This window comes from Triturus cristatus, chromosome 7 (genome assembly GCF_964204655.1).
Source record: "Triturus cristatus chromosome 7, aTriCri1.1, whole genome shotgun sequence".
Taxonomy (NCBI): domain Eukaryota; kingdom Metazoa; phylum Chordata; class Amphibia; order Caudata; family Salamandridae; genus Triturus; species Triturus cristatus.
Window position 1 is genome coordinate 875190764 of NC_140590.1, and position 15930 is coordinate 875206693.

Consider the following 15930-nt stretch of genomic DNA (forward strand, 5'->3'; position numbering starts at 1 on the left):
AATACTGGGTGTCGACACAGACCAAAGACTAGTAAGTGCACGAATTGGCAAGGACCCGTGCCTCCATTGCAAATAGAGCTTCCTAATTACTACAGGGTAAACATTGTCAAGGACCGATTCAAAGCTATAGGTGTTCTTCATGTAAAGGAATTGGTGCGTTAAGGACCCTAAAGATTTTGAAGGTCGAAGTGTGGGAGCCTTGGAGTTGTAATACAATTTGGTTAAAACTTTTTGGGGAAGCCTGAGACAGGCATCCTGAGGATCATTCCAAAGTGCATCTAGACCTAGGCCCACTAGACTATTCCTTACAAATTTAAGCCAAGCAATGTTCCCCGAGTTTGGAAAGCTAAGGACTTCCTGCAGGGCCTGTCTGTAGTGAATCAATTTGGGCACCGCCCACAATCTGCGCCAGTAGATCACAGGGCGAAGTGCCAATTCTTCTCCCAGGGGTCTAATGCCTAGGTCGAGTCTTAGAGGCACTAGGGGTGTGCTAGGAGGAAGAGCTACTAGACACCTGAGAAATCTATTCTCCTCTTTAGTCAGACTATCCAAGACTTTATGACCCCATAATTCACTACCATATGTAACAGCTCCTATGGCTTGCACCCTGTAAATATGGAGTGGTGGGCCTATGGGTTTGAGGGTCGACCTATTCTTCCCTACCATCCTTAGTATCCCACCCACATGTTGCACTAGTTTCATCCTTACTTTCTCCTGGTGCGGACCCCACCCCAATTCCTCATTAAGGGTAACACCAAGGTATTCAAAGGTCTTGACTCGTTCGAGTGTGTTATTCCCTATACGTGGGATGCGGTGAAACCTGGGTGGCGGATTGAAGACCATGAATTTTGTCTTTAAGGTGTTTATCTCCAATCCGTGCTCTCTGCAAAAGTCCCCGAAACCATCCAGCACACGCTGGATTCCCATCGGCGACTTGGAGAGAAGGAGGGTATCCTCTCCAAATTGTTCCAAGATCTCTTCCTAGTGAGTTGTCAGAGACCATGGGAAACACAGATTGGTGCCCACTTTGCACTGACCTCGATGAGCAAGGGCTGATAATGGCTACTGTAAAATCCAGTTCTACAGAGAATTAGCTCTGGGCTCACAACCGGCACTGCCGTCTGCCCTAGGATCTTGGATCCCCCTGGGCTGCATAGTGGCTTCTTCTTCATACCAGCAAAAACGTGGTCTAGAAGCAAAAATGGCAAATTTGGAACCAGGAACCGTTAAATATCTTCCAACTTCGCCACTTTAGCAAATTGGATCATTCTAGACAAATTGCGGTGTGGCAATTTTGCTGACTGCCCTTATCTAGAAATATTCGGAGAAACCGGCTAACTGCAGCAAAAACTGTTGTTGTCTGTAACATCATGCAGACAGGAGTACATTTGTGCAGTGGGGCAGGCCTATATGTTTCAGAACGTTCACCGGGAGTTTGCCCTCACTTCCGGACTGCTGACGCTCAATGTGTTGACGTTTTACGCCCCATCTAGACTTCGTCAGCGGCCTACGGCGTGGTGGGGGTTTCCCTGACGGATTTCCCTAAACAGACGCCTCTCACTCAGGCAATGCGATGTGGTCACTGGAAGAAGGGGGTTCTCTCATACTGCCCTGGGTGGGGGGGGGGGGTCTTTATGGCTCAAGGACATTAGTATCCAATTATCCATCCCCTGTTATGGATACTTGGGTGAAATCCCTACAGTCGATTCAGCACACGTGCGCACTATATAATAACTATATCTTTGACTTTATGGACTACTCCGCGTTGTCTCTGTGGTGACTCTCTTTACATACCATATAGCTATAGTGAGTAAACACCTCGGAAACCAACGTAAAACGTGATGGCTGCACTGCTGTTCGGTGACTCTTTGGCGCAGCCTCCTGTTCACGCGAGCCTTCTGAAGGAGAATCTGCCTTCAGGACCCTGGACAGCGCTTCCTATACAGCGATAACTCACCATTCCCACGCTTGCTAGGAGATTGGTCGGCAAACAGGCCTTTAGACGAGTCGTTTTGAACCCCAGCCCTAACATATGCGCTAGTTATTCATACCCCCTCCTCTCTGTCCTCCCTTATCCCAGGATTCTTAGAAGGCAGACGCTGGGCCTCAGCCCTCAACCCTTGCCCCTTGCAGAATTCCGGTTCACAGTGTGTCGCAGCAGCGGTGAACCTTTGAAAACAATGCACCGGTACATTCTACAAATACAGAAGTAAGGCTACCATTTCTCGTGGACCCAGTGGTATTTAAAGACTTAATTGACTGCGCTTATCGACATACTAAACACACAGACAATGAGACACTAAGCGGAATAAAAGGCAACTTTTACACAACGCATCATCTGTGCTGGCTGAATTGATTTCTGCTAATTCTGCACTGGCACACGTGAGATATTGTTCCCCGCTTCGTGCGATAGATACTCTCAGAAAATAGGTTTATGTACCCGGAACTGTCTCGCAAAATCCGGGACACCTGGTCATTCGAACCCCTGCTGCACCACAGACCCCATGCTCTCTCTCACTCCGCACTCACAGAGAGGACCGCCATATAAATCGCGAGCTGCGTGGCGCCAGGAGCCGGCAGCTGCCTTTTCAAACAGGCAGGATTCATACCGGCAACTAGAGAGAATTGCGTTCCTGCACAGGGGGCGCCCGACCGCCTTCCCCTCAGCAGCACCGCGCCATCCGAACGCAGATCACGAGATAGGCATGATGACTTCGCCCATATATAATGTATATTATGTATGTTGTTTTCTAAGGGCATCTGACTGCGAGATGTTTGTTCCTGGTACAGAGCTGTGTACTGAACGACAGAGGAGGATTTGCTACATTGTGCAGAAATGTGCGTATATTAAACTGCAAACCGTGTGCACCTGACCGGTCGTATTTATGCCTCCTGCATATGAAAGGGCAAGATGCCCAATAGCTAACTGTAAAGGAATAGACAAAAGGGTTGTGCCCGTCCGTCTAACAAAGAGGAGCAGAAAAAACACACCATTGTCTTCTCTTGTGTAGTGCGTCCTGGTATCACCTGCACTATATAATGTGCGCACCATTGCATATTCATAAAGCCGCTTAATGTTAGCCAAAGGTTGGGTCACGGATGCAGATCAGCTGGGTTTGCAACGGCGAGCTCCCCCCCCCCCCCCTCACCTTGCAGCCCCGCCCCACCCAGCAAGAATTGTCTCCCTTTGTATAAGATTGAGAGTGGGTCGTGCACACCAACGCGAGATTGGCACAGGAGCATAAAAAAGGACAAGATTAAGGGCAGAGCAGCGCAAGCTGAACAACGTGCTGCATCTAAAAGAGAAAAAAATGGGCGGATTGGTCTGTGGATGCGAGCTGCCGCGGTGCCACCTTCCTTTCTAAAATAAAATCTGCCTGGCATGAAGTCACGGCGTATTTCACATCCGGTTTACCCTGGGACTTGTGACTCGGTGCCTCGGTGAAGGTGGAGGCTTTCTTGTAGTAGCCGCTGGAGGGGGGGTATTTTGGGAAGGGCAGTCTGGAGGGTGGGGGCGGCGTGTGCTGAGATCTCCTGGAGAGAAGTGGAGAAGGAGGGAGGGAGGGAGCGAGCGAGGAGCGAGGGAGAATCTATGGTGGCTTCCAGCAGCAGCAGCACCAGCGGCGGCAGCGACGAGAAACTGGTCCAGGCGTCCTGCATCCATTCCGGCTGAGCATCCTGCCCTCCTGCCTCCCGCCGCACCGGGCTCCTCACCTCTCAGAGGCGATCTAGGTAAGGCGCGCGCCGTGCAATGCTGCACCACCCTCCGCCGCTGTCCTGCGCTCGAAGGCGTCTAGCGGGTGCCGGAAAAACCATGTTTGATTCTGCTCGGAAACCCGCAGCGATCGATGCACCTACCTGGCAGGGCTAGGTTTTTCTTTAGAGCCCGACCCCAATTTTAGACACGATGGAAACACCCTGGCCAATCCGACCCCTCCCATCCCTGTTCTACTGAAGGGGCACCAAAGTTGTTTTCTTTTTTCTTACGTGAGCAGAAATCTGCCAGTCTTTTCTGCAGCCTGACAACAGAGGCAGAGATCCAGCCGGGGATGCCAGAAATGCGAAGCGGTAGCGGGGAGGCAGGGGAGGGCGGATATATGGCTGCTTTTCTGTAGCATTATACATCTAACCGAGGCCATGCACCCGCGTATTTGTTTGTTTCATGTGATCCGAACAGGGTGCTCTGATCTTAGCGCTGCCCGGCTTGTCTCCCCTGATAACGACTTGAATTGTGCAAGGGACTGAACGATAGCTTGTAAAATGCCCCTTTTAACGGTGGGCCGTTTCTCACCCTTCCACGATCGCATGTGTCAAATGTAACATCCTTGGCACCCGGGACCATTCCTTCCTAATGACCCGGTGCTTTGGACTAAGGGGAGGGTCCACTCCCAACCCCTCCCCCCTCCACCTACGACTATCAATGTGTGCCCACATCCCTTGAGTGAGAGCGGCTGCCCCGTGCCGTGCCACTTGCTCGGCTGCAGCCGCGGGCGTCAAACGTACTCGGAATGATAACAACATTTAGCGCCGTTCTAAAGGCGCTTCTCGGTGGTTCTAGAATTCACTCCACCTCAATTATTTTGACCGATGAGTTCTGGAACTCTTAATGCGCTTTGCCCTCATTGTGCTCCACCTCATGAAACAGCGGAAGGAGGCCAAAATGCAATGCCAGGGACGTGCACGGAACCTTGGAGACAGAGAGAGAGGATTGTGCACATCGGCCATGAGACTTGCAAGCTGCAAGCTGCAGGATCATTCGAAATTGGAGGCACCCGAGTCGATCAGTGTATTCATGCTTTCTTGGTGGCAGAAGGTAGAAGGGTCAACGAGGGAGAACGCGTTTCCAACTTTGCATCAGCAGTGCCAACTAGGGAGATAAGTGCCAAGACCAAAATGCACTTCCGAGTCTGGGCATTGGTGGTGAGACGCAATCTCTGGGCGCTAAACTCTTTCTTTGAACCGAACCGGTGCACGTGGCTTTACATGCAGGGCCTGTCACAGGGCCTAGAGGACGTCACATATCAGCATTCCCACAAAACTATATGAGAGATCCCTTCAAGCGGCATGGTTCACGTGTAAACAAACAGACCCCACCTGCACGCACGCACGCTAATCACAGGCACGCTGTGTGCGATCTTTCCGGGTATGTAGGAACAAGAAGCAAGAATAAAATATAGTCGAATATCTAGTAGTGCTGCAAATCTACACGCGACGAGGTCAGAAAGAGATATATGTGCAAACCTGCAACTGACATTAAGCCATCCAGTTGGTGTCTTGAAACATATAGTGTTGCTATATTTAGACGAATTCCAACAGTATTACAGTTCAGAGGAGCGTGTAGTGCTAATCAAAACCCGCTGAAAATATTTACCTAACCCTACGCACAAGTCAGAAAAATAATATTTTGTAGGCACACACCACTGCTGCATTCCTTGTCGGCCCCCTCTCTGCATGGCCACCCGGTCCACCGAGACAGCCATTCACCGGCTCTGTTGACACAGGCAGTGTTTGGTGGTGTAATCATAAAGTTTCTTTATAGGGTCTAATAACATATTCCATCAAGGTTGTCTAAATAACCGTTCACAGGGATTCTTGTTGACACATTCCGTCACAGGGCCTATTGGTACATCTCCAAAGCACCCTCGCAGGGAATATCACACAGGCTGTCATTGTATCCCTCGCATGGCTTCTAGATTTACACCGAAAGTGTCCATTAACCTGTCCCTCTTGGCAGGCTGTCTTTTGCTATATCTCTCCACCGCATGTCTGCATTCACACGATCTGTTCATATCCCCCCACTTTTGATATATCCCACATCGGGCGTCTCTCGATTTATTCATCCAAGGATGCATCTGAAAAATGTGTGTTTTTGTATTTATTTTTTAGATCTATGATGTTGATATACCCTTCCATGGGTTTGTCAGTATATCCCGCCAGAGGGCCTGTTGATGCACAACCTCACCTGGTTTTTGAGCTCTCCATTCACAGGGTCTGACGCAAAGCCTATTGATGTACCTCCCCAAGAGGGTTTGCTGCTGCAACACTCACAAGTGTGTGTGAATGTATCCCTCTGCAAAGTCTGTTGATATATATCCCTCGAAAGTGCCCATTCACAGATCCCCATTCCCCTCACGCGGTGTTTTGATATACTCTTCACATGAACGGTTTATTTGTACCCGCACAATGTCTGTTGATTCGAGGCTTTCTCAAGGCCTGCCACCATCCCCCTCTAATATTTGTGTAGCTATATACCTTCCTGAACGGGGTCTGTTGATATCCTGTCCACGGGCCTTTTGCTACATCCCTCCACAGAGCCTGTTGGTATGTATACCCCTCTTTCTTGATATAGCCACATCAAAGGATGTACCATTGATTTGAATCCCTTCAAAGGGTCCGCTCATAACCCTCTTCAGATGGTCTCTTGATATATGCCCCATGTGAATATATCCCGACCGATGGTATGTGGTTATCACCCCTCCCCCAGGCTCCTGATACATCCTCCCCACCCAGCACTCCACTAATTACGCGTTTTTTCCTTCCTTTTTCAGTCACGAGCCCGCGATGACGAGGAGCTTGTTGGATGGCGCCAGGGGCCGCGCGCTGGCCTGGTTGACGCTGTTCGGGTCCCTGACTGCGATAAGGTGAGCACAGCCCAAGATGCCAAACTCCGAGGTCGGGAAACGCTCGCCTGCCTCCGGTGAAACCAACCATGCTATATTGCCATTATTATTGTATGTTCCAGTTTTAATGAATTAACCATTTACTTTTAAGAAACACGCTTTCAAGTAAAGAAATCAAGCTGCCTGGATGGATTTTTTCCACCTCCAAGCGAGTTTAGTACTAAGTGCAGCCCGGGAAAAAAGTGTTTTTTGCTGTTAGTGCTTTTACGAGCCGCACATTGCTCAGTGAGCACGATGTGTGTTTCGCAAGCAGAAAATATGTGACATATTGCCATAAATTCGAATCACACGCGTCGATGCCTAATTTGAAGCTTAACACAGTGTTTTGCAATCACAGGGTCATTGTTTCCTTAGTATGTGGGAAAGAGAATATTTTCGACGACCTTAATCCGAATATTCCCCATAACCGTTTAGCTGAGCTCCACGAGGTGCATTATACAAAAAAAAGGAAAAAGACATATTATCCCAAAAAATGAAATTTGAAAACATTGCTTTTTAACTGAGACCCACCTCGAGGCAAGGTGACAGAGGCCACTGGTTTTGTGGACGGTGCGGCACTCAGCCAACCTGCTTACCACACTGGTCCAGCGAGGGTTTTATCAGCACTTCTTTCTGTTACAGAGCAGCAATATACGGAAGATGTGCCGATCTGCCAAAGCCATATATGTGCCAGTAGTGTGCGTCCTGGTTCATGGTTGGTGCAGGGGAGGCGAGCACAGCGCATGCGCGTTATGTGGTCGGTTACTGGAAATTGGGACACTTTTAGAGCTGCATTTAGAAATTATTAGAATCGCTACATCATGCCAGCCATCTGTCAGGAATATGAATGTAACATGCCGTTTTGGGAAAAACACAACATGCCACTATGGTAATGACCTGTAGATGGAGTTAGTGTACTGCACTATATATATATATATATATATATATATATATTTTATATATATATATATATATATATATATATATATATATATATATATATATATATATATATATATATATATATATATATAGATAGATAGATAGATAGATAGATAGATAGATAGATAGATAGATAGATAGATAGATATATATATCAAAAGAGTTGCAACCAAATAGTTGGTAGTTGGTTAACATTTACATAAAATGTGCACATGACGCCAAAAGATAGGATGTTGTTTAAAGACGTCATTTTCAATACACTGACTTCAGAGATTCTGAACCTGTGAGACCTATGCCCACGTTTTGTGGCCATTTTGAGGATTGATGTCTGTGGATTGTTACTCACGTTTTCTGTGTTAAACCGGTTAAATTGTTTGTAATACACCCCGTGCAAGCAATCCACTTTCTTCAAGGACAGTTCTGGATCTTTGTGTTCGTCTTTTTTAAACACTTTCATTTAAAGCATTTTATTTCCTTCTGATTGACTTTCACTTGTAAGGCGAACGTGCAATTGCTTTTTAACACTCTATTAAATGCCGCAGAAATGCACTGTAAGAGGTAAACTTGCAGTAAATCCAGGAACCACAAACTCCATTAGGGGCATAATTATTGCTTATCCCATAAGCTCAGCTCGGGTTGCATCTCATCAATCACGCCGGATGCTGCCTTGCTGCCTCGCGCTTTTTATGCCTTTGGGTAATTCACGCCTCTGCCAGGAAGGTGTCCGGTTTGTCAATGGGCATTTCCGTCTTGTTGATATTGTGTTCACCTTGAGCGAGGTGTGAACACCCATCTGTGTCCTGCAAGCGAGCCGGTCCGTGCAGTGAGTTTCACAGATTCATTCATTAGCACCGGGCGGTGGCAGACAACATTGCTTGCAGAAGATCAGGTGAGAAAAGACCACCAGATAGCTGCCATTGTCAATGGCAAGGTAACAGCTAATCCATGTAAATGTAAATTTGATACTTGTATAGCGCACTACTCACCTGCAAGGGTCTCAAGGCGCTTGTACGAATACCGCTGTGGAACCCATCCTGGCTTTCCCTGTGAGGCGTCCACTCCTGGGCACTCCCAAGGTGGAGGCCAGGCATCCTTAGCGTTGTGGGGGCCGTTGTGGAGATTAAGCAAGCCCAGAGTTGCAGAGTGGGACTCCATGATTGGAATAGGCACTGAGGCGAGAATTATAAGGTCCGTGGAATTTTTGAGCCCAAGACCCGCCGAGGCGGGAATTGAACCCTGGTCCCGGGCTAGACCTCTGCATCAGGGTCTGCCACTCTAATCATTGAGCCACACTTCTCCACTTCACACCACTTCACTTGGGCTCCACAATTCAAAACTTTAAGGACCTGGAACTCATGCCTAGGCCCTCTTTCTTGCACATACGTTTCTGTGATCCACTAGAGACAGAACAAGGGCGGATTTTTTGATCTTTTAAATGTTTACAATTAAACAAACTCACTGTATAAGCCTCTCCTCGCCTCCTGTATGGTACATCACTATTTTAATTGGTCAAAAGTGGATACAAACTTGTGCTAGCTATGAACAACTTGACACAGGTCACTACGATGATGCTGATGGTGTTTCAGAGCTGAATCGAGTGGACATTATGGTCCAGTTTACTTCCATATCAGACGTGGGAAGTGACCCAGAGAGCAGTCTCCACACTTTGACGAACAGAGAGCCTTCTCATTCATTCATCCGGAGAGACATCAGATGGTGGTGGGCTTCCTGTCCAAAGTCTGCTTTCTTGAATACAAACTATAGTCTTCTATCTTATAAATTTGATATAGTTTGGCTATAGAGGACACAGCCGGCCACGTGATATTGGTTTTTAAACAGGCCTTATATTCCTGTTGAGGAGGTAGTTTCAATGACTTTCAGAAGAACAGAGGGTGATTTTTAAGACCTCAAATCTGATGATCAAATATATTCGCAGACTGTTCCCCTGCAGGCCAGCCACTAACGATCAGCCCTTCACTTTGAGCCGTTTCAAGGTTTACAGTCCCACAACCGTAAGGAGACTAGGGCTGCCCACAGCCAGGTCAAAACATCATGTTTCCAATACAAATGCCAACAATTTGGAATTTCCTTCAATTCGAAATCGCCTGCCAGGTTGTATGACAGAGGCACACATGGCTAAAACATGCGTGCCTCTACGATGCAGCCTGAACAACGAATGTATCTGAACAACGCATTCCTTTTCCATGCATGTCATTACCAAGCAATTTCATGGCAAAGGCATAATTGGTAAAGGGATGTGTGGTAAAGATCACACTCCAGCCCCTCTGCCCTGATCCCGAAAACCCTGCCCCCATCCCTAAAACCTAAAACTACCTTAGTCCCCCTGCCCTGACCCCTAAAACCCTAGCCCCTGCCCTATAACAACTCGACCCCAAACCCTAAGAATGAGAGAATCCCTAAAACCAAAAACGACTGCAACCCCCCCACCTGCACTGAGCCCTAAAATCCTGGCTCCTGCCCTATAAACAACCCGACCCCCCAAGCCCTAAAAATGAACACCATTCCTGAAACCCAAAATCCCCTGAAATCCCCTGCCATGAGCCCTAAAGTCTGACTCCTGGCCCTATAAATAACCTGACCTTTCTCAGCCCTAAAAATTACCTCAACCCCTAAAACTACCACCACCCCCCAAACCTAGCCCCTTGACCTATAAACAAACCGACTCCCCCTGAGCCCTAATAACTACCCCACCCCTAAAACTACCCCCACCTCCCAAATCTGGTCTCAGTTCCTCTTACCTATATGCGTATAGCTTTCTGTCCCAACACTTCCTGTTCCTGCCCATCCGGACATCTAGACCGCACAGTGCTTAATCATACATAGGCGTGGTTAAGGCATATGCATGGTTAAGGCAAGCGTGGTTGCGCTTGCAGGGAAATGGCACTGGTTGTAAAGGATGTTTCTCCCTTCCGCCATCAATCATCTTTGGATTTTCGTAAGGCCTCAAAAGCAACGTTCATCCTCACTTTTATCAATATTATTGTGTTTCACTCCGTCATGCCAAGAGGTGATTGAGTTTATTGTGCCCTGCATTACCAACCCAAAATCAGCATAACTTTGCCCCTTTCGTTATAGGAGTGCATTGTTAATCAAAGTACTCATTTAGCCCTGATAGTGGGAGACTTCAGGATTCGATCAATATCCTATTATTTAGCACCTAATTCAGCCAAACAAATTTCAAGCCCTCTGATTTATGGTTAAGTAATGGTAGTACAAGGAATTAAAAAATGTGTGTCTGGGAGCACAGTCTGTCAAACTAAACTCCATAACTTCTAGGCCAGCCTAACTTATGTTTCCAGTCTGCAGATTAAAATCAATATCTTCTCCCTCGCCCTTACTACATTTAAATTAATTGACTTACTTTGCTCCGAGCATTACCTGACCACCAAGCATTTGCAACCGTGGGAGTAAAAGAATGAACATAGTAGAGTCACATTTATAAATATGTGAGACACTTCTTCATAGCAAGAAGCCACACAACGATTGAAGCACATGCCGCCCATTTGACGAGATGTGTTCAGTGTGGCCTGGTCAAAGATCTCTGCCAAACTGCAGGAGAAAGAAATTAGAAACAAGGGATAAAGGTGTCCCCAGTGTCTCAGGACTCAACAAGGGCATCGTTGAAATTAATTTGGGCAATATGTGCTAAAGCTGGTCGGGGTCACTTCAATCTGCAGGTCCCAGTAATAACTCTGGGGTTGAAACTTGAACATTGAGCAGCTACTTAAAAAACACCTTTGTATTAAAGTTCGAGGAACGTTGGAGCACTCTCTTTTCCACAGAAAAAGAAATGCTAATCTCTTTTGGTGATTATATATTTATTATTTATCACAGATGTAAGAAAGTAAATTAACAATTGGGGTGGAAGGAAATATCACCCCACACAAGTAATAAAGTCACTAACCTGTTAGACACTGTGAAAGGCTTCATTAATTTAACTCTGTGCTCAATGCCTGATAGTTATGACTCTGAGCAGACAGGCTTAGAAATGAAAATATGTGAAGTATTTAGAAGTACCAAAACAGTAGAACGGTAAAGATTCAACACAACAAAAAATCCACTCCGATTAATTAAAAGAGAGAAAAAAATGAATCAGTAAAATTATGATAAAACAGCAAAAATCCAGTAAGGTCACCTGGAGATATGAATTTTTAAAGATTTAAGTGAAAAAACACCATCAAAAAAGTAAATTGACTATAGTAGTCCATGGTCCAAGCTGGGACCCTCGGTGTGATTTCAGACTGACGTGATTGGCCGTGGGTCAGGTACAACAAGTAAATTCGTCCCAGTCAGAGATTTTATGCTTGGACTTAGTCTCTGAAATGGAAGTCAAAAATCCTCCAGTGGGGCAAGGTTGATTGCAAGCTGTAACGAAGAATAGTTCCAGAAGGCTGGATAGATATCCAATGGCTGAGGTTCCACTAGGGTTGTTGGGGCGGAAAAAGCCCTGAGTATTAAAATAAAAATTTCACACCCAGAGAAGTGCTCTTGTCGGTCAGATACTCTTCATGTCTTTATCCGGTCAAGAATTCTACATTTGGACTTTGCCTCTTTTTTATAGCTCAAAATCCTACCGATGGACAAGGTTGCAGGCTGAGTCCGACGATGAGAACCACAAGGCCAGATACCTTCTTACTGAAAGACTACTATAACAGATTTGCTACTGGAGAGAAGCTCCAAATGGGTGAAACAGTTTTTGTAGACCAACAAAGCTGCACCGTGGGCAGATTGGCTTGGGCAATTGGTTCCAGTCCTCTGAAGGTGTGGAATGCCCCAAATTTTTCAGGTCCCCAACTTTTCAGAGGCGTTTAGATTAACCTCGGGCAGAGCTGGTGTAGTGCCACTACGCGGAGTTCCATGGAGTTGGGAAAAAACTCATTGGATCTCTGCTCTGCTCCCCTCCTGCACCACCCTTAGTAAAAAATATTAAAACACAAATTTTAATAAAAAGGCACTTACCTGTACTGTGGCGACTCCGGGCTGCCCTCCTACTCGCCGTGGTCTCTCTCCCACAAACCCCTATGTCTGACGTACATCTTGCGAGAACTGCACAGCAGTTCCTATTTCCTTACTCCAAACAATCCAACAGGGCACCTTCCTTCAAAAATTCAAGATAGAGTAACCCTTCCTCCCTGGCGCAGAGCCTGTGTGCCCACTCAGAGGTGTGGCCTGGAAATGAGCAGTTCCATCCTCTCTGGTAACTCAAAACCAGTTCTGGGGTTTGCTCCCATCCTACTGGGAATTGTGCCAGGCTTCCCAAGGTCTCACCATACATTTACTTATGAAAGGGCAGGCCCCTTTCCAAGTTAATGAAGTTTCATGATCAACCTTAACACGTTTTTCTGCCAGGGGATAAAAAAACAACTTCCCACACCCAGGGAATTGTCAGCTCTTTGGAAGGCATTTTTACACCTTATTAAGGCCTAGCACTTACTAGGCAGTTGCTGGAGAGCTAATGTAAATTAGCCACCAGGAGCTTCAAGCAGTAAAAATGTAACTTTCTAAAAGTTACTCTTTCTAGGTATTTAATTAAAACCCAAACTTCACAATTGAATTGGGCTTTTAATAAACATCAAAAATAGTGGTTGAACTATTTTTCTAGTTGGTCCCAAACCCAAGATAACAGAGCTAATATTTTAATCCAATTTCCCTTATAGAACAGTCAGAACATTCCCCAGTGAGAATATCTTTTGGGGCCATGTCACTGTAGGGACATGGTAACATTACATTTCTATCTGTCTCATTTTAAAATTGCATGCACTCTATCTTGTGTGCTACAAGGCCTACATTGGGGTGACTTATTCATATTTAAAAGGAAGTGTTTTCCCTGTCAGAAAGGGTATTCTGAGAGGTCAGACTCCAGGTTTAAACTGCAGCAGTCCACAAGTGACATTTAATTTTCCATACCATGGATGTTTTTCTGCACCATATACTATGGCCTTATGGGAAAGTTAAATATGACAAGCAGTACTTAGCCAATTTTCCATGTTTTACAGGTCAGAGTACATGCACTGGACACTAGACAGCAGTCCCCCAGTGTGCAAGGTTTAAAACCCAGCAAAAATAGCAAACAATGGGGGTGGCCATGCAAAAAGGGGCATACTCTCACAACAGAGAACTGTTAAATATGGAAAATAGCTCATAGTTCCGTGTAGAATATGCATTTAACCACCATACTGAAAATCCTCAAATCACTTTGGAGAGATTTACCATTGGCAGGGTTACTAGGATTATGAGACACACAGAAACAAACTATGTGGCAAGGTTATCTAATGTATGTAGCAAAATACAAATTGTGCAGTACATTCTCTGGCAGTATTTAGTTATTCGATTTGTGCTAGCATTTCTTTCTTCTGAAATCTGTAAGTTATGTGTCAAATGGTAATCCATAATTATGTGGCGAACACTGCAGCCACTGAATTGAGAAGCTTTGGCTGCAGCGTTTAACTCATAACTATGAATTTATCACATTTGCCACATATATCTGAACAGACCCTATGGCTATATTTTAATCAACAATCAAATAATGAAAACTAGCTATTCTTTTTTACAACGAAGGCTCCCTGGTTTCCATTTTTATGGATTTTTAATTTCAAATAATTTATTACATTTTCACAAAATACAAAATAAGCAAAAATACAGATAGTTTGGAATGATATATACGCTGGACATTTGTACATAATTGTATAAAATAATATTGCATAGAACTTACATGTGTCTAAAATCAAAATTCCAAACTGTGTAAACTGAGATAATAGTAATAAGAATTAAAAAGATAGAAGAACCCTGAGAAAGAAAAGAAAGAAGGAAACAATAATAATGAGGAGAAAAAGAGAAGAACAAAATACAGAAGACATCCTCATAAATACCCATAAGAGACACCTTTAATAAATGACTGATTAAATTAATATACAATATCGAGAAATTCACTATAAATGTACAAAAATACTTAAAAATATAACAAAAATATACATGTTCACGGATGTTTATGCGTGTTGAAGTAAATGTCCAAGGATTCCCACATTGATCAAGACGATGATTTCCATTGAGAGTTCTGCAATGCAATATTGTCTGCCCACCTAAGATGAATAATCCAACACATCCACCCTTTATACGAAGTCTTATGGGAATCCTTCCAATTATTAAGTACCATCTTCACTGCTGACGTAAGCAAAAGTTTCAAGAGAGCCTTATCCGCATCTGAACCAGAATCTGCCATTAAGAAGGCAGAAATTAGCATGGAAAACTCTCTTTTTAATACACAATTAAATAGTTTAAAGAGAAAGGCAAAGAGCCTATCCCAAAAGGATGATATTGTTTTACAATGTAGACTAAGATGGGCCAAATCACCAGTTACCTCTCCACAGTTCCAACATTAGACATAAGCATTAAAGGCTCTAAAAAGGAGGCCATTTGGCTTAATCGTAAGGTAAAATACAAAGGGAAGTGTTTACATTTTGACAACTGGATAAAACAAGGCATTTTTATGGATTTTTACAGATATATACAGACAGAAAACCATGTGTTTTCTGTCTGCATTTATTTTTAAAAGTGGAGAAATAAAAAAAATGGTGCTCCTTTTCAGTGACTCTCTGTGCTGTCTTTCATGAATTATTGGCCAGCAGCTGAGAATATGGACAGCATGGGAAATTAAAAAACAGGATGAAATTTCTTTAAATAACGACACTTGTCAACATACATTTATGTTATAATGCTAGTATTTACCAGTGGATGCATCGTTATGTAATATTTGACAGCTGCAATAGCTAAAACACGACAAACATCAAAGTATGAGTGTGCATCTATCAGTTAAATATATCTGGAAATTTACAGTTTTTCAACTTCATTTATACGCAAAACACAAAATAAATATCGATAAATACAGATAAAATGGCACAAAAATAAATATGGAGAAATACAGACTGAAACGTTAAAAAACATAAATACCATAAAACTGGGAGCCCTAATTACAATCAATGCCCATTGTTAGCTCTGTCTTTGCCAGTGAAGCGTTGATTTGTATAGCCAAAAAGTACTTTTTACGAAAGAAAAAACTGTTTTATCTGAAACTCTATCTTTCTAATTTCATAATTGTATATGTTTTTCTTCTTTTTCGGCATTCAAACAGTATAATATCATTGCAAACTTACTTTCTATAAACCTTTAGAAACAACATTATTTTCGTGCTAATTGTAAATAAACAAGTATTATAAAAAATTTACATAACCCGTAATTTGTGTATTATGCCCTAATATTACCATATTATGGGTCTGGTGAACATTACAAATAATTTTGACTTTGGTCTCTT

At 44.3% G+C, this 15930-nt stretch overlaps 1 protein-coding gene across 1 annotated transcript in view; it reads left to right on the forward strand.

Moving 5' to 3' along the window:
- The first annotated feature begins 3321 nt into the window (after positions 1–3321).
- The window catches only part of LOC146810798 (gamma-aminobutyric acid receptor subunit alpha-1), a 419681-nt gene continuing 407072 nt past the window's right edge, over positions 3322–15930 (forward strand). The window contains exons 1-2 of the mRNA XM_085617828.1: positions 3322–3732; positions 6549–6641. Coding sequence (XP_085473954.1) covers positions 6562–6641 — 80 coding nt within the window. The 5' untranslated portion in view covers positions 3322–3732; positions 6549–6561. The remainder of the gene's footprint in view (positions 3733–6548; positions 6642–15930) is intronic.